Raw genomic sequence first — 25683 nt, forward strand, 5'->3', positions numbered from 1 at the left:
ACAGGGGTGGCATATAATATTTGTTGTTGTTGTTGTTGCTTTTAGGGACTTGTGTTATTACCATTCCCAAAAGGAATGTCTCGAGCTTTTTTGGGAAGGTTCTTTACAATATCTTTTTTAATTCATTGTAAATTACTTCCCAGAATTTATTGATTACTCTACAGGACTACCACACGTGGAAAAAGAATCCCTCTACTTCATTGTATTTCCAACATTTACCGTTTCCTTTTTTAAACATTTCCGCTAGTTTGGCAGGTGTTAAATACCATTTGTGGGTCATTTTCATCATATTTTCCTTTAATGCGTAACATGCCATAAAATTCATATTTACTGTCTATAAATTCTCCCACAGCTCATAATCAATGTTATAACCCACATCCTGTGCCCACTTAATCATACTTGATTTCACAAATTCTTCTTTTGTATCCTACTCTAGCAGCAGTTTGTACATTTTTCTATAATACTTTCACTTTCATATCTAATAAATCCCTTGTGAATTGGGGATTTTCGTTCTGCAAATCCAGTGTTTTTATCCATCTTAAACAGTTTGTTTATCTGATGTTTCTGTAACCTATCTGTTAGTAATTTTTTTAAATTCCTCAGGATTTTTCAACCTTGGTTCCTGTCCAGAAAGATCTAAAATTTCTTTATATGTTAACCATTGTTTGTCCATATTTGTTCTTTTCTTGCAGTGGCTTCAGTCAGGGATATCCATATTGGTGTTTTCTTTTCTAATAGATTTCTGTACTTTCCCCATACTCTGTATATATATATTTTTCTGATCACATGATTTGTAAAGGTTTTATAAATTTTAGCCTTCCCATGCCATAGGCAGGCATGCCACCCAAATTGTATACCATGTCCTTCCAAATTTAAACCTCTGATATTTTCCAACAGTATCCAATCTTTTATCCACCATAAACATGATGCCTCAAAGTAGATTTGGAAGTCTGGTAGAGCGAAGCCTCCGCTTCCGTTCATATCAATCATGACTTTGTGTTTTATTCTGGGCTTTCTTCCCTGCCAGATAAACCTTGATATATTTTTCTGCCACTCTTTGAAGCATCTAGGGTTGTTAATTATTGGGATATTTTGAAATAAGAATAGCATTTTTGAAAGGACATTCATTTTAATAGCCAAAAATCCTGCCAGTAACGATATTTTCATTCTTTTCCATATTTCCAAATTTCTCTTTATTTATTTCCAAACCCTTACATAGTGTAGTGGTTCTAGGAGTTGCTCGTGTGTAAGCCGGTGCAAACACCTGGCTGGGTTGCCTGAGTGAACCTTTTTTGTCCGGACAGCCACTCACCCGTGGCTGTCTCAATCACTGGCAGAATCCGTCAGTGGGCGTTTCTTAAACTTCTTCCAGCAAAGAAGCTCTTTGACGCCTAGTCTCCTCCTACTCTCTCTGCGCGAAAGCCTTCTGCGCAAGGAGGGCGTGGGCAGCGGAGGACCCCTACTCTCCCCGCTGGTCCCCGGCAAGGAGTCATGGGACTGCCTCGCCGCTTCCCCCATCTGCCCCCCTTCTCCACTGGTGCTACGCTGATTCTCTTCCCCAGAAGATGGGCTGCCTCTCCCAATCCCGGGACGCTCTCTGGAATCCCTCTGGATCTTGCTCTCTCCCTCCGGCACTGATGGCAGTTCCCTGACACATAGTTATCTTTGTAAATACAGTGGTGCCTCGCAAGACGAAAATAATTAGTTCCGCGAGTCTTTTCGTCTTGCGGTGTTTTTCGTCTTGCGAAGCACGGTCCGTCGCAACTGCGCCTCTTCAAGCGGCTTAAAAAAAAAAAAAGCACAAGACGTTTTCGTCTTGCGAAGCAAGCCCACAGGGAAATTCGTCTAGCGAAGCAATGCAAAACCGAAAAACCCTTTCGTCTAGCGAGTTTTTCGTCTTGCAAGGCATTCGTCTTGCGGGGCACCACTGTATTTTAGTTGTTCGCTGTTAACCAGATCTCCAAATATTTTTTAAAAAAATTCTCTACTTTTCACCCATACATGATTTCTAGATCGTTTTTTGCTTGGTTGTCCATATTTTTAACCATCGTCTTGGTTTTTCCTTCATTTAATTTGAAACCAGCTAGTTTTCCAAATCTGTCTCTCTCATCTATCACTTCTGGTATGCTCTCACTCGGATGTTGTAAAGTTAATACTAAGTCATCTGCAAATACTTTTAATTTATAGTTTTGCTGTCCTACTTTTATTCCTTGTATTCTATCATTTTTCCTTATATTTTACGCCAAAACTTCTAATATTAATATGAATAACAGTGGAGACAATGGGCAACCCTGCCTCATCCCTTTGTGTATCTTACATTTTTCTGAAATATTATTATTTACTATAATATTTGCTGTTTAGTCTTTATAGATTGATTTTATACCCTTTAGAAAGGTTTTGCCAAATCCCATCTTTTTCTGTAACTTTGTCATAAATAGCCAGGAGACGTTATTGAAAGCCTGCTTTTCATTATGGATTTCTCAGTATTCCAAAACATTTATAATGTTCCTAACATTTTCTTTCATTTGTCTCCCAGGAAGAAAACCCGTCTGGTCTTCATGTATCAAATTTCTTAGAGTCATTTTAAATCTATTTACCAATATCAATGTAAAATGTTTGTAATCATTATTTAATAATTATATCGGTCTATAATCTTTAGGTTCCATTAGGTCTTTACCATATTTTGGTATCAGAGTTATATATGCTTCTTTCCAGGACTATGGTATCCTTCCTGTCTCCGGTACCTTATTCATAATATCTTTGAGTGGAAGCGTTAGCTCCTCTTGAAATTTCTTATATCCTGCTGACAGACCATCTGGCCCTGGGGATTTTCCTGTCTTAATTTGGCTTAGTACCCTTCGCATTTCCATCACTGATATTGGAGTATTTAAAATCTTTGCATTTTCTTATATTTTGTCCAGTTTACATTCTTCCAAATACTTCTCAATCAGTTCTGAGCTTTCTTGTTCTTTCTTATATAGATCTACATAGAATTTAACAAATTCGTGTCATCTCTTTTTGATTGGTTGGGGGGGGTTCCATTTTTTTAGCAGACCATTGATTATCCTTTTTTCTTTTTCTTTCTTCAGTTGTCAAGCTAATAACTTTCCTGGTTTATTTGCCAATTAAAATCTTTTTTGTTTTATCACTTTAATTTTCATTTCTGTAATTAATTAGCATAGAGTGTTGTGCTAATATTTTAATTCTTCGTAATAGCTCTTTCTTACCTGTTTTTTTACTAAGCTCTTTCTCTTTCTTTGTTAGTTCCTTTAATACCTCTTGGATCTTTGCCTCTCTTACTCCTTTTTGATGTGCTTTTTGTTGGATCATGTATCCCCTCATGACCGTCTTACCTGCATCCCACATCACATTCACATCTACCCCTTTATTAAGATTGAATTCAAAATATTCTTTTAGAATCTTTTCCCCTTTGGTTACAATTTCTGAATTGTTTAATAATTCCTCATTTATTCTCCACCTGTAACCATTTTGTTTCTCCCTTAAAATCTTTACTGATATCAAATTGTGGTCTGAGATCATTCTTGGGTGTATCTCCACCTTTTTCACCCTCATCCCCAAATCTTTGGAGACCCACACTACAGTGGTACCTCAGGTTAAGATCTTAATTTGTTCTGGAGGTCCGTTCTTAACCTGAAACTGTTCTTAACCCGAGGCACCACTTTAGCTAATGGGGCCTCCTCCTCCTGCTGCTGCTGCTGCACTGCCGCGATGCGATTTCTGTTCTCATTCTGAAGCAAAGTTCTTAACCTGAGGTACTATTTTTGGGTTAGCGGAGTCTGTAACCTGAAGCATCTGTAACCCGAGGTACCACTGTATATCTGTTCTACTTGATGAATTTTGAGAACTTGAATGAAATGTGTACTTGTGTTCTGCTGGATGTTTAAATCTCCATAAGTCTATTAGGTCCATGTTTTTTATCATATCAAAAACGGAATTTGGCAGTTTCCCTTCCTTGGATCTTGTTTCCCGATTTGACCTATCATATTCCAGAGATGTGACCCCATTCAGGTCCCCCATTATTATTATTTTTCCATCATATAATTCAAATAGACATTCCTCTGGTTTTTTAAAAATATATATAGAAGATTCATTTCTGTTCGTTTGGGGCCTATATTTCCACAATTATCCAACTTTTCCCTTCCACTTGACCTCCACCACTATTATTCTACCGTCTTCATCTTCATACCACTGTTTAGGCTCTAACTTTGGACAACTCCTAAATGGTGGGACTCTGTCTCCTGCAGAGGAGCATCTTCATTGCACAGCTTTTGCCATAAGGTGAAGATGTACCTTTTTCACCCTAGTTAAAAGTATTTTGTTCTGTGGGACGCACCTCATTTACTGAATTTATATTGCTCTCTTCAATTTGGAACAGTTTTATATGGTCTGTCATTGTAATGGCTTTATCTGCTTTTATAAGGATAATAGAAATAGATGGCCTTTGGCCTGATCCAGCAGGCTGTCCTTACATTGTTTAACAGGAACTGCCTGTGGGACCCTCTGCTTTGCCAATGAGCAATGGCCCTTCCCCTAGTTTTACACATGGGGCCCCTTAAACCGAGAGAGCCTTTTGAAGAGGTCTGGATAGCTCTGGACAGTTGGCATTTGGCAATTTGTAGCAGGATAGGTACTTCTGCTTCTAGTCATGGGTGCTGCAGATGCTCTCTTTCTTCTTCCCCGAACTTGCCCAGAAAAGGTGTTCTAGTGGGCCCACCCCTCCCATCATCTTTTTTTTTTTAAATAATATTTATTACTTTTCCAACAATTTAAACACTACAAAAAAAATGAACAATACAATACAATAAAAAAACACTACATAACACTAACACATTAAACTAACAAAACAAGACAAAAACAATTTAAAACACATCAAACAATTTGGTAATAATGGAGCCAATCTCGCACTTTGTTTTTCAATTTTTCAAAGCTCTGCAATTTTATTCTGTCTCCATCTTGTTCCCGAATTTCCCAATATTTCGGCCATTTGGCCTCCACCCCTCCCATCATCAGCTTTCCCAGAACACAGCTGGAAATGTCAATAGTTCAAAACCAGACATTGTCATGGGGCATATTCCATCCTTCCCTAAGAGCCCTCCAGCAGCACTCCCCGTTCCTTCTTCCCACTCCCTTGTACCCACAATGAGCAAGAGGAAAACATCACAATTTATTTATACATTGTGTGTGGACTGGTTCTTTTGACCTACTCACAAAACAGGATATAACTTTGCATACAATTTGCCTGTACTTAAGTGTCATATACAAATTTGTGTCGTCTTTTGCAGGTGAACCACCACCACCCCACAAGTAAATAGGTATGAGTAACAGAAAATCAGCAGATGAGGCTTCTTCCATAATTTGCTTCCTTACTAGAAAAGGCTTGATCTGTTGAATTTCTGCCTACCACACAGCTGTTAAAAGTACAAGACCCTGTTGCCAGTACTAAACTATGCAAATAACTCCAGTTTATTGAGCTGTAAACCAGTTATATTCTTGTAGTTTGGGGCAGGGAATCCTCTCCTAGCCAGATTCTTATTTCTCCATGCATCAAATTTGACAGGTGGATGGGGCTGCCCACCTGTCCATCACCTGGCATCACAGTGACATCAGGTGACACTGTTTTTTATTTCAGCACTGGCTATTTGAAAACTCTTTTACAAACAGCCACACATTGCTCTTTGAATATACAGAAATCTGAGGTTCAAAGAGCAGTGCTGGGAGGGAGAAACTGTTGCCACTGAATTTGCTGCTAAATTGGAGATCCCTCACACACGGTAGAAGCCACTTCCCCCTCCTGAAGCATGACACGCTCCCACTGCAGATCAGCTGATGGGTCGTGAAAGTGTACTTGTCTCCAGCAAAGGAAAATTGGGAGCTCACTTTAATCTCCCAGTTGTACCTTCGAATCTCTGCCCGTACCTGCTTCATACCTGATAGCATGTATGGCATCAAGTATTGGGCAGGTGAGCACTGATTATCATTACCCAAAGCATCCTTGCAGGCCAAGTGGGGAAACTTAGCTGACCAACATTAGCCTACAGGCTAGAGGTTCCCCACTTTCTGTGGGTTAGGTTGGCAGTACAACATTCAGTGCAAAACTACGGTAAGTGTGATATTTCAGATGGCGGAGGGGAGAGGTGGTCAAAATTGGCTGAGGGTTTACAGTGGCATGTTTAGATAGAGTCAATATTAAATTATTTAAAAGCAACAAGTGCATTCTAGGAGCATTTGTTATTATTCATTTATACCTTCTAGTTATTGTAGCAATGTTCAAATGGCTTCTTTTTATTTTTTAACAAAGGGGGCATGAGCCTTGGAAATGAAGCTGCCATTAATTTATATTAGCAGCAATTATCCACCCACGATAATCCCTCTACCCCCCTTCCCCCATCCCATGTTGAACAATGAACTTTACAACCCTACCCCCACAACTGGATTCTCCCCCCAAAATAATCCCAATCCAGCACACAAAGAGACTGTCTAACCCTGAACTACACCATAGGGTTGAGATCTATTTCTCTCTCTCAGCCTCTGCTCTAGCAAAATGAACATAGCAACTCTCAACTACTAATGTAACCCATGCTTTCTTCACCACAATATTAAGATGGATTTTATTTGCACTTGTGTTTGCATTAACCCAGTAATTTTTTTAATGTAAATAAGCAGAAAAGGCAACATTTCTGCATTAAAAAAAAGCTGAGTTAGAAAGAGCATGAATTTCTGCCTTTTTGCTCTTTGGTGGCCATGCTATTGCCCAGTCACAGATGGATTTTTCATTTATTTTCTCTGGACAAGAATCACTTCTCTACTAGGGAAGATGAAAACATAGTTTCAAAATGAACCAAAAAGTCCCTTCCAAATGAACCTGGCAGTCCTTCTCCATTTCCTGAAGCTACAGAAAATCTAGTGTGACACAAGCACCAAAGAAGGCTGAAAAATGACTTCAGAATGATTCAGGAATGATTTAAATTTTATTTTTGGTCTTCTGTTGGGCTTGTATGACTCTGAAAATCTCTATAGCTCTATACTGTACTGATTTCACTCATTGGCTAAAATCACTGAAAAACAGGAGCAGGTTAATATTTCACAAAATTATTGCTTGAGATGATGCCTCATAATTTTGCTTCATAATGTTCACTCTACATTTTTTATTTTTCTTAATGAATAGAATCATAGAATTACAGAGTTGGAAGGGACCATGAGGGTCATCTAGTGCAGCCCCCTGCAGTGTAGGAATCTTTCACCCAACATGGGGCTCGAACCCATGACCCCGAGATTAATAGTCTCATGCTCTACCGACTGAGCTATCCCAGGAATACTAGTAGTCTGGGACCCCTTGCTGCCTCCGGGCCTGGTACAGCAGTACTCTCTGTTGACACTCTTGGTGCTATGGCACAGCGCTCACTGAACTGCCCTCCTTTGGGATTTCTGCATAGTCTGAGCCCTCTTCTCCAAAGGGGGAAGTAGCTTTTCTTCTGTACCACCACCACCAACAACAACAACAACAAGTCCTCTCTTTCTCCAACCAGAGGCAAAATACAGGCCTTTGCCTTTCTAGGTCCATTGTCTAGCTTAGGAACAGGCCTAGCTACCTGTCTCCCACCTAAAACTTACTTTCTTTCTGTCCCTTTCTTTCTAGCTTTAACTTCTCCAAAACCCAACCTGATGGGTCTACCCGGCACAAGCATCCCCTCGCCTGGCCTTCCCACCTCTGGATTACCAAATAAGCAACCTTCGGCCTCCCTGAGCTCCCCCACCCCAGCACAAGCCACAGCGGCCACGGTTCCACAGCCACAGCCACCACAGCCTCAGCCACCGCCTCGGAAGGACAAAGAAAGTGAGAAGACAAAAGAGAAGGACAAAGCACCCAAGGGGGGGAAGGGGGATTCCCTGCTGGCACCCAAGAAGGACAAAGTGGAGGTGCCTGCCCCATCTGCCCTCTCTGCCACGCTGCCTGCCATGGAGTACTCTGTGGACCCCACGCAGCTCCAGGCTCTGCAGGCAGCTCTGAACTCGGACCCCACAGCTTTGCTGACGAGCCAGTTCCTTCCCTACTTTGTCCCTGGTTTTTCTCCCTACTATGCCCCTCAGATCCCAGGGGCCTTACAGAGCGGGTACCTTCAGCCCATGTATGGCATGGAGGGGCTGTTCCCTTATAGCCCTGCACTGTCACAAGCCCTGCTCGGCTTGTCCCCTGGTTCCCTGTTGCAGCAGTACCAGCAATATCAACAGAGCCTGCAAGAAGCGTTGCAGCAACAGCAGCAGCAGCAACAGCAGCAGCAGCAGCAACAACAACAACAGAGGCAAGCGCAACAGCAGCAGCAGAAATTGTTGCAGCTGCAGCAGCAGCAGCCCAAAGGAAGCCAAACCCCAGTCCCCTCAGGGGCTGCTACCCCAGAAAAAGACCCTGCCAAAGAATCCCCCAAGCAAGAGCAGAAGAATGCACCCCGCGAGGTGTCCCCCCACCTGCCCAAACCCCAAGAAGAGCCTGAAACGGAAAGCAACAGTGCTGTGGACTCCCTCTGTGACCCCTTCATCGTTCCAAAGGTGCAGTACAGGCTGGTCTGCCAGAAGTGCCAGGCAGGCTTCAGCACCCAGGAGGCAGCCACCGACCACCTGAAGTCTCTCTGCTTCTTCGGCCAGTCTGTGGTGAATCTGCAAGAGATGGTGCTTCATGTGCCCACGGGCGGCAGCAGCAAGGGCAACAGCTCGTACCAGTGTGTGGCGTGTGAGAGCACGGTGTGCGGGGATGAAGCCCTCCAGCAGCATCTTGAGTCTGCCTCGCACAAACATCGAACAATCCCAAGAGCAGCAAGAAACGCCAAAGAGCACCCCAGTCTATTACCTCACTCCGCCTGCCTCCCTGACCCTAGCACCGCATCTACCTCGCAGTCTGCCGCTCACTCAAATGACAGCCCCTCCTCCCCGTCCTCAGCTTCCCCCCACACCTCCAGAAAGTCTTGGCCTCAAGTGGTCCCCCAGGCTCCTCTGGGGAAGCCTCCTCCTCCTCCTCTCTCCTCATCTTCAACGGTTACCTCAAGTTCATGCAGCACCTCAGGGGTTCAGCCCTCGATGCCAACAGATGACTATTTGGAGGAGTCTGACTCGGATCTTAGCCAAAAGTCCAATGGACCGGCTAGCCCGGCGGAGAGGCCTGAGGAGCCAAGCTGCCCCAAGGACGGTGGTCTCACTAGCCTAGAAATGGACACCTTTAGATTGTAAGCTTTGAAGATGAACAATTTAAAAAAATGAATTTAAAAAAAATTAACAAACCAATTTCAAAAATAGACTAACTGCAATTCCAAAGCTTCTAACCAAAAAAAAGAAAAAGAAAAAAAGAAGAGAGAAGTGTGGGTTGTTTTCCCATATACCGATGCCGGCAGATTTTCCATTGCTTTCTTTTTGCATTTCGGCTGTGCTGTGTTGGTCTGGAAGGCCCAAGCCCCCTACCCCACCCTGGTTGCCTCTCCGGGGTCTTTCTGTCTGTCTGTGGAGCCCCCCCCCCCTTTGAGAGCACAGCAGAGGCCGGCATAACTGTATGGGAAAGCAGACCACCTTGTTACCGTTTTAAATTTCTTGCTATCTTAGCATTCAGATACCAATGGCTTGCTAAAAGGAAAAAAAAAAGAAATGTAACGTCTTTTTATTCTCAGGTCAATCGCTCACACTTTGTTCGGTTTTCAGAATCATTGTTTTATATAAATATATATATATATAATTTCTTTTTTGGTTTTGATTTTTTTTCCAAGAAAAGGAATTTTTTTGTTAATTTAAAAATGGGCAGAAAGTCTTCAAGAGACAAACAATGTGAACTGTGTTAGCTTTCTGGGGATTTTAAGGGTAGCTTTTCTGCTGAAGCCAATTTCAAGGGGAAAAGTTCAGCACTCCCACTTTTCAGAAAAACAAACAAACCCAACAACACGCAAAGAGTGTTAAGGACTTGGAGCTTAAAAATAAGTTTTAAAACAACTGACTTTCTGTATTTATGATAGATATGACCATTTTTGGTGTTGAGTAGATTGTTGCATTGGAAATGAACTGAAGCAGTATGGTAGATTTAAAAGAAAAACCCCTTTTGTGTACATTTAGCTTTTGTATTGGTCCAGCTGACGGCTTCTCATTGGATGTTGTCTTGTTCATTCCTAGCCAGCTAGATTACAACCCATCGATTCGCTCGCCGAAGCTTCCCCTCCCCCTTTGTACCTTGACTCCCTTCTCCATCCTGTAATCTTCCACTTATGGTCACTGCCTTCATTTCTTAGAGGGCAGCTGCAGAATTATTTTATAAAAACTAAAGAAAAAATTTCAAAGGGTTTCAAAGGGGGTCAGTAGGATCCCTTGCAGAATATTTTTGTTGGGGGTTCAAAACTTTTTAAGGTGTATACATGTCTGTTACCCTTGTGCACTTAACTCTGTCTTCGTCTTTTCTTTTTCTTCTTCTTTTGGCTTCCTTTCCTCATTTTGTAAATGCTTCAAAGGCTCCATTTTGGAACTGTAGGCCTTTGTTTCTCTTTGGGTAATTAGGGTGCACTTCTTCCTTTTTCCAAGGACTTTTTGTTATATATGTGTGTGTGTGCTTGTGCGTGTGTGTGCGCGCGTGCATGTGTGGGTGGGTTTTGTTTTGTTTTTCTGTTTTGTTTTTCTTTCCTCGAAAAGAAAATTCATGCTTTAAATAAAATCCAAAGACAAACCCTTTTCACCACTGGTGCAGAATGAGCAAAAAGGATTCTTTTGACTTGAGGATTTGTTTCTGATTACCGCCACAAGAATCAGTTTAAATAAAGGAACTCATAAAGAAAAACATGCATGTAGGTTGTTCTCTGTGCTTCTTCTGCAAGCAGAGGAGCAACCCTTCCTGCAACTGCAACAAACAACACGATGCTCCTGCGTTGTTAGGGTGGTGTCGCTGCTAGTGTCGTGTGAGCCCCAGAGGGGCAGGCAACAAAAAGCATTTGGGGCCTGGTGCAAATCTCTCTCTGCTCCTGGTGGCATCTTCTCTGGTCCGGAAATTGAAAGGAAAACTTTGCTGCTACAATGTAGAGTTTGGAGACAAGCAGGCCTTGCATGGTCACTTCCTAGCCAAAGGTCAACATTCCCTTCTCCCTCCCTGCACCCACCCTCAATAGTGAAAGGCCACCTCCTCCTCTTCCTGACCATCTTCCTTGTGTTTCAAAAGGGAACTAGACTGTGAATGGGGGGAGGGGGAGGGAAGGGGCACTTCTTTCTCCTTCAGACTTCTCTTCCCTTCCTCCCTTCTCCCCAGCCCGCAAACTGTGGAAGCTGCCAGAGCCCCTGGGTGAGGCTGGTGTGTTCCATCCCAGAGAGGAAGGGCGGGTGGGCAGGCAGGCAGACTGACCAATGGACAGCAGCAGCGTCCTCCTCCTCCTCTCTCCTTCCCTCCCTAAGCCAGGACTCTTCATGCCTTTTTTGTCTTTAGCTTAATGGAAGACTCAACCTTGAACTGGTGTACATATTTCTGACTAGACTGATGCACAATGCAAGTTCCTTTTTTAATTTTTTAAGTAGACCGTACTAAAAAGAGTACCATTGAATATTCCTGCCAGTATCCAATTGTAGCATAAGGTGTCAAAAGCGGACAAAATGTTGCTGTTTTCCCTTTTTACAAAGATCCTTGTATTTTTCCCTTGCTTGAGATGAACATTTTTTAAATTTTAAAGTTGTACAGTTTTTGTTTCCATTATTTTATCTTGTTTGTAATTCTATGAAAAATATATAGATATATATATATATTTTTTGCCATTTAACTTGTATGTTACTCTGTATCATATAGAAGTTTTTTGTTTTGTTTTGGTTCTCTGTGTGGTATAAGTTGCCAGTTAAACACTAGCTTTACCTGTCAGGTTTGCGTGGTCTGCTTTGAAATCATTTTGTTTATTTCCCCTTCTCCCTCCCTCCCCCCCCTTCCCCTGCCCCATTCCCGTAGATTAATCACACAGGGTGCAATCTTCCTCCTCCCACTCCAAATAGTGTTTCAGTGCATTTTCTGATAACTCTTCCTCTGTGTGGGGGGAGACTCTCCCAGTCTGATGAGAGACGTCTCTGTCCTAGAAGGGCAGAGCAGCCTCCCCTGCTGCCCCTCTCCTCTCTCTTGCTCCCACAGCCAACATGGAGTTCATAGAGCTCCCTGAGCCAAGTAGCCCCTCCAAGCCATTCTCTGCCTCCTCCCACCCTGCCATTTTGGGTTGTGTGGGTTGGCACTTGGGTTCTGCAGAAGCTCAGCAGGGAAGGAGGAGCAGCTGCACTAAGCAGCACCCAGAGTAGTGCTGGGAAGTGGGGTTGGGAATGAGGCCTCTGTGCCAGCCAGTATTTGGTGCCTGGGCTGCAAAATCCTCCAGCCTCTTCTTTCCCATGGAACTGGCCTCTTACCTGAGCCACCGTTCACACTGCGGAGATGTCATTTTGTTTTTAACAGCTCTCCCTTGATGCTGGAATTTAAGCCAAGTGATAGAACGGAAAACACAAGCATGGCATTATTGAGCAGAGCAGTGTCTGTAACCAAGAGTGTTCTGAAGAAGTGGAATGTTGCTGGCTCTGGTTCCAACCAAGACCGTGCCAGGTAGGCAGGCAGGTGATGACTGAGGTGCAGCAGGGCCCCTGTGCAAGCCAGCACAAAGGGTGGCAGTCTGGGACAGAAGTAGAACATGAGATATTTGGTTGGATTGATGGCACTGGAAATCCTGCCCACTGTGAAACACAAAGTTTTTGACTATTTTTCATTTGTTTGATCCGGGGGCGGGGGGTGGGGACAAGTCTGGATAAAACAGAAAGCATAAATGAGGTGAAGAGGTATATGAACAGCCTTTGCAATGTACAAAAACTAGAGCAAGTGAAACCAAAAATGATGTTCTTGGTGTTTTTCTATAATGTAGTCTTGTTAGCTTTTTTGTTACTGTAACAATGCTGATCTCGAACTGTACCAAAATACATGGAGACGGACAAAAACAGAAACCACACGGAACTCTTAAAAAAAAAGATTTTGTCACAAAACACTTTGTTGTCATAGTTAAGTTGATTGTAGATGGTAATTGAATATACTCCTTTGAAAATATTTCATCAAGTATGTTTCCTGCTCATTGTGATACATTAAAAAAATGAGCAAAAGCTCTTGTCTCTGCTGTCCCCGGGTATGTGTGAATGTGAGTGCCTGTCTGTCCTATGAAAGGGAGCACTTTTATGCGTGGGGGACAGAATGTGGGAAGAATGTCTGTGACAGCAAATCCCCTGGGTAAGTGCATGAGAGCTGCTGCCTCTTGTTCTTAGCGCCCAGGCAGAGTGTGTGCTACAGTTCTGTGAAGCCTAAGTGGCTCTGCAGGAGGACTTTCTTACCGCTAACAGGGGACACAGTTTGGGGAAGGGTGGCATTAGCTCAGTTTCTTGCCTCTGGGAAATGAAGTGTTCCAAAATCAGAATTTCCCCAAGTGCCTAAGAAAGAATTCCCAGCCCTTCCGTTTCACAGATTACTTCAAGAGACTTAGGAGCATGCTGGGTGAAAGTGGAATGAGGGGACAGTGTCTCCATCTCCTGAAGTACAAAGCAAAGAGGTAAGTGGCTGATTCGCTGCCCCGTCTCTTTTAGCAGGGAGGACTTAAGAGATGTGCAGGGTGGTAGCTGATCCTTGGCTGGTCTTCTAGTATGGGAAAGCCCCATAGGCAGACCTCTGAGTTCTTTCCTATCTCAAAGCCTAGAATTGTCCAGCCACCGTAAGAAGATAGACGCCTGTGCACCATTTTTTATTGTTTTATGTATTTCATAAAATTTATATACCAGTTGATTTTAAGGGGAGGGGCAAACCTCAAAAGCAGTTTTTGTTTTGCTGTATTAATATGGCCTGCAGGATAGCTCAGTCAGTAGAGCATGAGACCCTTAATCTCACGGTCGTGGGTTCAAGCCCCCTCCCCTTGCCCGTTTGGCAAAAGGATTGCTGCATTGCAGAGGGTTGGGCTAGGGGACCCTCATGGTACCTTCCAACTCTATAATTCTTTTATTCTATTCTTATGAAGAATAAGAACAACCTAAGAAGAGCTTGCTCAATCAAGCCAGTGGCCCTTCTAGTGCAGTATCCTGCTCTCACAGTGGCCAACCAGATGCCTATGAGAAGCCTACAAGCAGGACCCAAGCAGAAGAGCACTCACCCTTCCTGCAGTTTCCAGCAAGTGATACTGAGAAACGTACTGCCTCTGACCATCAAGGCATCAAGAGCATCACCACTGATAGCCCTTTTTTGTCTAGTCTTTTAAAGCCATCCAAGATGGTGGCCTTCACTGCCTTCTATGGGAGTGAATTCCATAACTGCACTGCATGAAGAGTGTCATTTTGTCTGTCCTGAATCCAACATTCTGTTTCATTAGTTGTTCATTAGTTAGTGATATCCATTGCTTCTATGTCATGCATAATTTTATATACCGTATTTTTCGCTCTGTAAGACACACCAGTTTTTGGAGGAGGAAAACAAGAAAAAAAATATTCTGAATCTCAGAAGCCAGAACAGCAAGAGGGATCGCTGCGCAGTGAAAGCAGCAATCCCTCTTGCTGTTCTGGCTTCTGTTATAGCTGCGCAGCCTACATTCGCTCCATAAGATGCACACACATTTCCCCTTACTTTTTAGGAGGGAAAAAGTGAGTCTTATAGAGCAAAAAATATGGTACTTGTATACACTTGGTCTCTTACTCACCTTTTTTAAACTGGTGGACCAAGGCCTAGCCAAGTCTTCTAGAAAAGGGAGTTGATCTATAAAAGCTGTGAATAGGGCAATTTGGGTATTTTCCAAAAAATAGCATCCAACCAAACCAAAAAGCCAAACCCCCCCCCCTTGAAGGATTCATCCCAATACCACCACCACCACCACCCCTCTATTTTTCAGACACATGTATGTAACAGGATGCTAGTCTTCCATCCACAGAGTAGTGACCCTCCTGGGATTGGTAGACATCACCTCAAACTGCTCTATCCACCTAAGGTAGCAGATGGGGGGGCATTTAAGGACTAGCACATTTTCAGCTGCTTAATATTAATATGCTTTTGGCATAGGGTGTGCTTCCTTTGGGTTTTCTGCTTCCAGTCCGAAAGGCTCTTCATCTAGGGCTGTTTTATAAGGAATAGTCATGCAGCTGCATTGCTGCTTGCACTGAGTTTCTGTTGCCCCTGAAAATAACTGCTGGTACATATGTATTTCTAATATAAACAATTTGCTTTTTAAGCAGCATTTGCAAATGGAAGAGACAGAAGGGGTCCTACTTTTGCCAAGAAGCCATCACTCTGCTGCTGCATGTTGAGGTACGAACATTTCCAGCAAGGGTGTCTTCTTGCCCCTCAGCCAACTAAAAACAAGGCAGTCTCAGTGTGTAAAATACATTGCTTGATAGGGCCAGGGATGCTTGAGGTGCTGAATGTACCAATCACTGAGTAAATGGATTCTCTACAGTGTATGAGAAGCCACTTCTTCTGTTCTCTCTACCCTGCCAGCCCATCCTGGCCTTCATAGCTTTTGTTTGTAGTGTTATAAAAATATGGGAAAATTTGCTTTGAACAATAATGAATAAACACAGTTAGCAAAGAGAGAGCCATTTTGATTAAAGTTGGAGAGGTGGAAGGACAGTGGCATGCAAGCCATCAACTTCAACATCAACTCCCTGATGTTGCTGGGAGTATACAACAAATGGCACGATGAGTGTCCCTGGCAGCTTCCTCTCCCTTTTTCACAGCTGAAGGCAAAGTGGGCAGAAGTGAGCAGCCAGCCAGTGACCTACAACATGTCTAGGGCAGCATCCTGCATCAGATGGCACCACTCTGCCTCCTCTTTTGAAGGATGCGAGGGCAGCATCCTCTCTGGCTAGGTTGTTCTCTGGCTTGTGTAGCAAAGCTGTTGCTGCCTCTGGCTCATCTTGCTCTGCCTTTCTCTGCTTCAAGTCTTAAACAGATATGGTGCTGAGCAAGGAATAGTTCACTGGATACCTTCTTTTTCTTCTGACAGTCCTTGAAAGTTTTCCCCTTGTTGCTTTGTAAATTCTGAGACGCAGACACGCTTAAGTGATATGGAGATTCCATTTTCCAAGTAAATTGGTGGAGCTTTCTCTGAGTTCTTCCCATCCCTTCTTGAAATGCCCAGCTACCCTACCAGCTTTATAAATTATTTGTCCTCACATTCAAAGAACTGCAGTTCTTGTGCCATTTACCTTTCCAACAAGGTATACATTCCTTTTCTGTTTTTATTTTTTTATATTTTTTGTGATTAGATCCTTACTGAGAAACCACACTGCTTGTTCACTACCCACTGTTTTCTCAGGCACCGAAATGCCCAGGAACACAAAAACGTATTTGCCTGGGGCTGAAATTTTGACAAAGTTGGCCTCTCTGGGGAAAGCACCCTGTAAATGGTTATGGTATGCCATCCTGACCTCCATTTTGGAAGCAGAGTGGGATCTAAATCTATAAAACATATATGGGGGAAAGGCAATCCTTTAGGCATAGAGGTTCGGAGTCATATAAGGCTTTAAAAGTTAAGAACAGCACTTTGAATTGGGCCCAGAAACAAATAAGTAACCAGTGAAGTCAGGCCAAAACCCATGGTATATGTTCATGCTTTCTTGTTTCAGTTCACGGAGAAGCAGATATATTCTGCATTAGATGTAGTTTCCAAACGGCTTTCCTTAGCAGCCTTACATACAATGCAACGTGGGGATTACCAAAGCTGAAGCCAGACTATCCCTGTCCATATAGGACCACATCTGGGCTACCAGCTGAAGCTGATAGATGCCATTTGGTGCCACGTATATGGATGGAGCTTCAATTTATTGTCTCTTACTCAGTTCATTGCTGAGGCCAAGCACTGATCCAGTATATCTTGCTTGAACTTTGAAGGAAAATTAGACTTGTGTGTCATCAGCATATTGATGACCCAGTAGCAGTTTCAGGTGTTAAAAAAGCATGGGGGATAAAACTAAACACTGCAGAACCCCACATAAGAGGCTCATGGGGCTAAAAACATACCCAAAACAACACCATAGAACAGCAGAACTATTGCAAGACAGTGCCCCCTGTCCCAACTCAGATAGTCCTCAGAGATGATGGTTGATGGTATTGAAAGCTGCCAAGAGGTCAAGGAGAATCAGCAAATACATTATCTACCTTTCCTGTCATTATATAAAGTAGCCAAGGTGGTCTTAGTGCCAAAACAGGGCCTGAAACCCAACTGAAATGGATCTAGTAAATCAGTCTCATCCAAGAGTCCTTGGAACTAGTCATTGACCACCTACTCAAAAATATTACCCAGGAAGGATACATTTGCCTATAACTCTTCAAGTATTCTGGGTCACAGAGGTTTTCCTAAGGAGAGATCTCACTGCTGTCTTTCAGAGAGCCTGTGACCATTGCCTCTCTCAGAGGGATTACCTCCTTGGTCCAGTTGGTGGTGGTCTCCTTGCCAGATATCAGCCACAAGGGTCAAGAATGCAAATGGTCAATGCACCATTTGAATTACTTTATCCACATCCTTGAGCCCTATCAACAGAAACTCGCCCATGAACAGAAACTGGAAATTGACCTGCTACAATAGCAGGTACCAATAGATACAAGCAATTTTACCCTCAAAGCACCTTGCAGATAAATCGCAGCAAACTACTGAAGGTTCTACCACCTTTAGGCCAAAATATGAAAGGCCCTGTGCCACTCTAAAAGTGGTTCTGTTACACAAGACATCAAGGATGCAATGGAGGCAGAGATGTAGACTCGTCAATGATCACACCATTGAGTTTGATCTACAACTTGCATTCTTGCTGTCTTCCAACCTGCACGAAGGTAAATATTACCAACCCTCAGTCTTCCATGGCAACATAATGATGCCCTGCCAACTTCTTGGCCATCTGCACTATAAGGATGTTGGCAAATGTACACACACACCACAACCATTTTTCTGCTGTCTGCAGTTTAGGACCAAATCAGATGTGATTCCAGAGAGCCACAAGTGGACCACCCAATGCAACCCAGGCGAGGGGTGGCATTTAACTCCCCTCACAATGTTTATCAGTCTGAATATCCTCCCCCTCCCCCCAGTAAAAAGACCATAGCCAATAATCTTGCTGGAGAGAGAGAAAAGAATACAGGAACATACCCTTTCTTCCATATTAGGTTTAATAGCAGCTTGGGTCCTGGGGATTGAGATTTGCAAATGGCCATGGGGAGAGGGTGAAAGATCCAGTGTTACAGCTGCAGTCAAAATCAGAATGTGCACAAACACACACAGCTGCTTTTTAGGTTAGAAAAAATAATGGGCAAGGTGGTGTGATGCATGGTGGTTTATCTCCCTTTCATAACACTAGAACCCGATGGCGGTTGTCCAGTATTAAAAGATTCAGAACAAGCAACAGGAAGTTCATATTGCAAATAGTTAGATGATGGAATTCATGACCACACAAAATAGTGGTGGCCACCAACTTGGACCACTTTAAAAAGGGCATTAAACAAATCATGGAGGATCAGGCTACGTCCTACCTCCACAGTCCAACGTAGTCTGCACCAGTTGCTGGGGAGCACAAGTGAGCAGAGCACTGATGTTTCACTTAAGTCCTACTTGCATCTGGTTGGTCCCTATGAGAAGGGATGGCTGGGCAACTAGATGGGCCCCTTTGTTCTGAACCAGCTGCAGGCAGGCTCTTCTGAGGTTTCTATATTTTAAATGAGGCGATTGACATAAGTATCTCTGGTGTGGGCCAGAACTTCCTTTATGAGGAGCCCAGCTGTTTTCCCAGTTCCCAGCTATCTCCACGGTGTCCACTGCAGAATAGAACAATTGTGGGTTGAAGTATTGGGGGGGGGGTGAGAGAGGAAAGCTTGGTGGCTCCTTCCTTTGCATGCCCAAGACTTTCTCTAGATCCACCCCATCTCATATGAAGAGCTGGCTGGATCAGGCCAATGGCTCATCTAGTCCAGCATCCTGTTCTCCCAGTGGCTAACCAGATTGTTGTTGTTGTTAAAATGTGTATACTGCTCTTCATCTGTATATCTCAGGGCAGTTCACAACATAAAATTACAATATGAAAACACAAAATACATAATAAAAGCAAGAACAGGAAGAAAACAAACCAATAATTCCCCCCTTCCACCAACATATTTAAAAGGATATAGGATGTTAATCAGTCAAAGGCCTGGTTGATGAAGAACGTTTTCGCCTGGTGCCTAAAGGTGTACTGTATAACAAATGCACCAGCCGAACCTCCCTGGGGAGAACATCCCACAAATGGGGAGCCCCTGCAGAAAAGGCCCATTCTTGTGTTTCCACCCTACAGACCTCTCCTGAGGAGGCACATGAAGATGGGCCGCACAGGATGATCTCAGAGTCTGAGTAGGTTCATATGGAGAGAGGTGGCCCTTGAGGTACTGTGGTCCTGAGCCGTTTATGGCTTTATAGGTCAAAAACAGAGCTTTGAATTGGGCCTCGAAACTGATTGGCAGCCAGTGCAGTCAGGACAAGATCAGTGTGATATGCTCAAACTGTCTTGCCCCGGTGAGCAACCTGGCCACCGAATTCTGTACCAGCTGAAGTTTCCGAACTGTCTTCAGAGGTAGCCTTATGTATAACACATTGCAATAATCTATGTAGAGGTTGCAGTAATCTAAGCATGTGCCTGTGGGAAACCAGCAAGAAGAAGAAGAAGAAGAAGAGGAGTTTGGATTTGATATCCCGCCTTTCACTCCCCTTCAGGAGTCTCAAAGCGGCTAACATTCTCCTTTCCCTTCCTCCCCCACAACAAACACTCTGTGAGGTGAGTGGGGCTGAGAGACTTCAGAGAAGTGTGACTGGCCCAAGGTCACCCGGCAGCTGCATGTGGAGGAGCGGAGACGCGAACCCGGTTCCCCAGATTACGAGACTACCGCTCTGAACCACTACACCACACTGGCTCTCGCAGGATTTGAGCCCAAGAGCACTCTCCTCTCCTGTGATTTCCAGCAACTGGTATTCAGAAGCATTGCTGCCTCCAACTGTGGATTTCATTTTGTTTTCAAATGGGGCTGCAGAAGAATTTAAAACCCCTACTAAAGGGCATAGATGGGTGCTGGCAAAGAAAGTGCCTGCCCTCCCTCCCACCTCTCAGGTTAAGAGCTGGAAGTGGAGAGCCAACTTTTCAAGAAGGGTTTCCCATTTCCCGTCTTTGATCAGTGAGACCAATGGAGAAGAGATGAGGATGCTTATGAATAACTTCCACATGAAGCCGGGAAATGGAAGGGCTGCTGGCGGCATCACCAGGGAGCTCTCTGTTTGACTCCAAGGGGCTCTTGTTCCAACACCAGCTTTTGCTCCCTCCTTGTCAGACAGCAGAAAGATGAAAGCTGCCCTTTTGATTTAACAGCACCTCTTGCGACAGGCCAGGAGAGGAAGGAGCCTCTGAAGCATTGGGGTGGGGAGCAAGGAAAGATCAATGGGATCCAGATGGATGTGACAGGAATTATGAGACTAGGTGCCTAAATGAGTTTGTACTTTTTCCTGGACCTGCAAAGTAGATGCTGACCCTGCCAGTATATCCAGTCTCTCATTCCTGTTTCGGGGAAGAGGCCATGCCCCCTCACCCTGATCCAGGCACTTGTGTGGGGAGGGGTAAAAGAGGTACTTCTATCATTTCTTACTGGAATACTTGGTCTAATCTTGGAGAGAGAGAAATTATTTTGCCAGACATGGTGAAGCATGGATGGTGATGGTCAAAAGGCAAAATTTTCCAATATAGCCATGAACTGCTGAGAACTGCAGCCTGGCAGATCTCTGCTCTCAGTTTCTCTTCACTCTTGGGCATAGTTTGACTCTAGTGGTTTAACTGAAGCCCACACACCATCTCACCCCCCACAAGAAAGACATTACGAGCAATATGGATAACTCTTAATTTGTTTTTTGCTCGCTGATATGCTCTTAACATACATATATTTAGCTTGTACACAGTCAGCTTTATGTGCTTAGCAAAAATAAAGGGAGCAGGCATCCCGCCCACTATTGCAGCCAGTGTGTTTTGACTATATGCGATTTTGGCTTCAGGTACTATTCATAGAATGTTTAGAGGCTTTGCAAGGAGTGGATACTTTGAACAATGGCAATTCCAGACACTTCTGTAGCACTAATATTCTTGCATGATAAAAAAAACCTCACTTTTCTTTCCAACATCTGGCCCTAGTATGTTGCCTACTTCCGAAATATGGGCTGTTAGTAGTATAATAGTGCAGGAGCACAGACAGTTGCTCTATTCCATTATCATGGTTACTGGCAACTGGAGAGTATCCTCTGTGAATGCAGAAAACTCTCCTTTTCCTCCTACCATGGAGCAACCTCTGCTTGAGTGATGGAAGGGGAAGGATATCAAGAGGCTGTTCAGCTTTCAAAACATAGTCTCAGTCTCAGTCAGTTTTATTGCACATAGCCAAAGGCTGCCGCAATGTACACAGAATTATTTGACAATTAAAAGAAAATATACTGAATTGGTAAAAAAAGACTTAAAACATTTATATTATTAAAACATTACGTACTCTAAACAAAGCTATAAAAGTACCCCAATGTACAAATAAAAACATTAAACAATAAAATTCATAAGCTAAAATCATCACATGGTCACTAATGTTAAAAACAATATCAATTAATACAGTGTGCAATTTATACTCAGAGTTTGGTGACAAAGATAGAGCATAGCCTGAGGTAGATAGATAGGATCAAATAAATTCATCTCCTTTACAGTTAATGGCTACCTTGGCTATATAATTTGCTCTAATTTTCCTAGCAGCAGTTGCAAAAAGTGCTACCCGCCAGGTCACATACTTATCTGTGTCTGCAAGGAGATATAACATCATATCAAGGGGGTTCTGGCCAGGGGACCCTGTCATTATAGGTACCAAAAATCTTTTTCTTGCATCATTATATAACGGACAGTGCAAGATATAATGCATAAGGTCCTCTACTTCAGAACATCCCCTAATGCAAACACGTTCATTTTTTGGTATGCCTCTATGTCTCCCATCTCTATAAGCAGAGCTTATTGTATTTAGTCGTAGCTCTGTAAAAGCTTTTTGAAGCTGTGCAAAAGTCAATTCATTAAAATAAGATATGTGTTCATTGACCTCTCTAAGTTTAAAATACAATGGGGTGCATATAGATGTGCACATAGAGTTTAGATCGTTTTTAGTTGCCACTGCCCTTGTGGTTCGTTTAAAAATATTTTTCTGTGAATATAAGGGGAGTTCTTTAATCTCAGTCACTGAGAGGTCATATTTGCCCATCAGTTGGGCAGCATGATGTACCCAGTTTTTAAAGGGTAATCCATTTGAGAGCTCAATCAGGCATTTTTTTGGTAGCCTAGTGTTGTCCATCTGTTGAACTCTAAACCAGTAACAGAGAATTCTTTTATCTATTTGGCTCTCTATGCTCAACATGCGAGTTTCCAACCTGACCATGGCAGATTGCACGTCTTTGGGCAAACCTAAAAGAACTCTTAAAAAATAATTCTGTAGGGGTTCCAGACCGGAGACCTTTGAGGTACCCCAAACCTCTGCACCATATAAAATCTGGGCCATTGTTTTTGCTTTATACACAGATAGAGCTGGGTTGACCAGATTTCCACCTTTACATGCAGCGAATTTCAGAATGGCTTTTGCTGATTTAAAGGTTTGCAATTTAATATTGGATAGCTGTCAACACATAATCTAAATTTATTTATTTAGACTATTTCTATGCCGGCCAATGTATATATAAATATTTCTTAAGTAATATATAGCAAACTAAAACAAACAAAAAAGTTACAAAAATACATAATAAAACCATTAATGCAAATTACAAATAAATACTGATATAAATTCTTTCTTCTGACACACTTCCTCACTCAGCACCTCTCAGCCCCCTGGCTTTTACGCAGGACTCCACCCGCCTACCCAGGCCCCAAACAAACTCTCAAATCACCCCTAATATCTCACAACAAAGAAGGTTTCTGGGACCTGCTGACATCATCCTCGCTTCTCACTCTAGGCTTGCTTTTATGGGCAGGCACCAAGGCTGAGGCACCTTCCTCAGGCTGTCCACACCAGCAGGTTTGAAACTGGTTGCAGTGCAGTGGATCGAGTGCTGAATGTGACAGAGCTGTAGACAACATGAGGAAGCCTTCATCCCTGCCTATGAAAGCAAGCCCAGCGATGGGGCATTAAAGCAGCTGGAAGAAGATAAGGGGTGTGCGGAGGCTGGAGAAAGATATTGCACCCTACTATAACCATTAGGAAGTCCTGGCAACTTCCTTCTCAGCACGGGGTAAAGAGGGGAGGGGAACAAAAGGAGTTGTTTGACTTAAGAGTGCACACACGTGTGCACACACACATGCGCACACTGTAGCAGAGAATTCTCAAAATAAGCATTGCCTACAGTGCTGGGGGGTTGCCTTTTGTTTTACTTGTATTTCTTGTCATTTGCAACATGGGCATGACCAGGATTTTTGTTAGGAAGGGCAGAACCTCTGCTATGTATTTTTATTGATTTTTATTGCTTGGGGGGCAGCTGCCCCCCATGCCCCCCCCCCTTGGCTATGCCCATGATTTGTAATAACCTGTGGAGTTTATTCTGTTGTCATGGAGACTGGATTCCCCCATTCCTTTCTGCTGAGTCTCAAAGGAGCAGAGATGACCAAAGCTCTGCTACTGCTATGATGGGGCATGGGATGCCCAGCGGTGGAGCCAGCTGTGTTCCTTGCTTAGCTTCCAAGGGAAAGGCTCTTAGCCTTCAAGCAAAAGAAGAGAAGATATCCTGAGCAATGCAGATATCCTGGGCAATGCAGTTTGCCTTTGCCAGCTGAACAAGCAAGAGAAATGAAGCTTGATTTGGTTCTGGCTTCTGCCCTGCAGCTTGTTGGGCTTCAGTGTCTGGATGCAGCCTCTTGCCTCCTCCCCACCACCTTAGGGCTCAGAGGAGCATGACTGTCTGCGTAGCTCCAGCATTGCTGCTCTTTTTAAATGACCAAAATCCATTGGAATCTAAATTCTTGAATGATGCTTCACTTGTGCCTTCAAGAGCTGCCCCAAATGAAAATGGTGATGATGATCTAGACAAACTCTCCGGATGGAGCACCATGATGAGAGCCACTCAAAGGTGCCCGGGGCAAGGGCTTGGTGTGTACATGGAGCAGGGGATAAGAGCTGAGTGGATGCTTCATGCCAGAAGGGCCTCCTGGGTCTTTTCATGGAGTCAGCTTGAGTAGCTGCCCATCTCACCTTGGAAATGCTTTCTCACTTTGTTCAGAATTGGCAGTGATCTGATGGCTGAAACTCCCTGTGTGTCCAGTGACTCCACGGAATCCAGGAGGGAAGCTCTGTGAGCATTGCTGGGCTGTCCTGTCTTGGGGTGCGAGCTGTCCTGGACAGAAATTCCCTTAAGGCAAGAGAGCTTGCCCCTTCTCCTCAAGAGCTCCAAGAGCCAGGCTGCCAGAAGACCCATCAATGGACCCTCTTCTGTCCAGTCGGAGCCAAGGAGTCTGCCCCCTGTGGATGCTGCTGTCCCTCCTCCCAAGAGGCCTTCTCTGTGCACTCCCTTCTTAGGAAGCTGCATTCAGCCGTTCCCATCCAGCCACAGCAATAAAACAGAGAGAAATTCAAGTACTGGTAGTTTCAGGCCTAGCAAAGTGACTCTGCCCATCTGTGCCCCCCCCCCAATTTAGAATACAGCAAGGCAAAAATTGAAACTGCTGTTGGTGAGGCGATAGCAACATGCATATTTGATTTTTATGATGGATGTAAATTGCTGAATAAGGCAATGGCATCAAGGGAGGCTGTGGCTTCCTGCCTGTCATGGGCAGCCAGCAACAGCAGAACAAAAGCTCTGGCCATTAGAAACACAGCAGAGAGGCACATGATATAAATGACTTTGCCTTCCTCACCCTCTGCTCCCCACTAGGGCAGATAGGACAGAACTGGGGCATGTATGTATTTCCTGTGTGAATGCCCACCCGCATTTCTTTTTTTTTAGACTGACCCCTGACAAGTTGGTTGGGTTTGAGAGTCCAGGCATTGGCCCCACAGTGAGTACGGCAGCTGAACTCAGGATTGCACCAGGTGCCTCTCCAATGGCATAAGGCTCCAAGACTCTGCTTTCCTGGCACTGTCAAAGGCAGGGCTCTGCTAGACAGACAGGGGGGCAGTTAATGTACTTGTTATGATCCCCAAAAGAGTGTGGTTGCTTCAGTGCAACTGGGAGCTGTTTGGTTGTTTTGCAATTGAATTTGTAGTTACAGAGCAGTTCTGGGGCACATATCCTTCCTTAGAAAGCCAGTCCCAGGAGAGGAGTTGGGTCCCCCCTGCAACAGAATGCCACAGATGTGAAAGACGTACAGGCGGAGGAGACACCTGTCATTCTACTGCTTGCCAGAGAATGCCGCTCTTAATCCTAATGGGAACTTTTCTGCCTCCCTGAACTGGTGCCCAGCCCCAAGTTAGGTTGTGTTTTTTTCGCTGCTAAGTAGCTAAACTGAGATGTTGTGTGTAAGAAATGGAAAGTGACAGGATATGACCAAGGCATTGGAAATCAATCCAGACTAAATGCGCTTCTTAACTATAAGTGAATAGTTGAAAACAATCCTCTTTTATAGCCGTGGAGATAAATACTCTGTTTTTATTAGGAAAAAATGGCTTTGGACTGAATAAAG

At 43.8% G+C, this 25683-nt stretch overlaps 1 protein-coding gene across 20 annotated transcripts in view; it reads left to right on the top strand.

Moving 5' to 3' along the window:
* ZFHX3 (zinc finger homeobox 3) overlaps positions 1-13140 on the top strand; it is a 263343-nt gene extending 250203 nt beyond the window's left edge. For all 20 annotated transcript variants that reach the window (XM_081202548.1, XM_081202547.1, XM_081202531.1 and 17 more), the window contains one exon: positions 7658-13140. In XM_081202548.1, the coding sequence (XP_081058674.1) occupies positions 7658-9240 (1583 nt within the window). In that variant the 3' untranslated portion in view covers positions 9241-13140. The remainder of the gene's footprint in view (positions 1-7657) is intronic.
* Positions 13141-25683: the final 12543 nt, after the last annotated feature.

Source organism: Podarcis bocagei (assembly GCF_964188305.1).
Source record: "Podarcis bocagei genome assembly, chromosome: 7".
Classification (NCBI taxonomy): domain Eukaryota; kingdom Metazoa; phylum Chordata; class Lepidosauria; order Squamata; family Lacertidae; genus Podarcis; species Podarcis bocagei.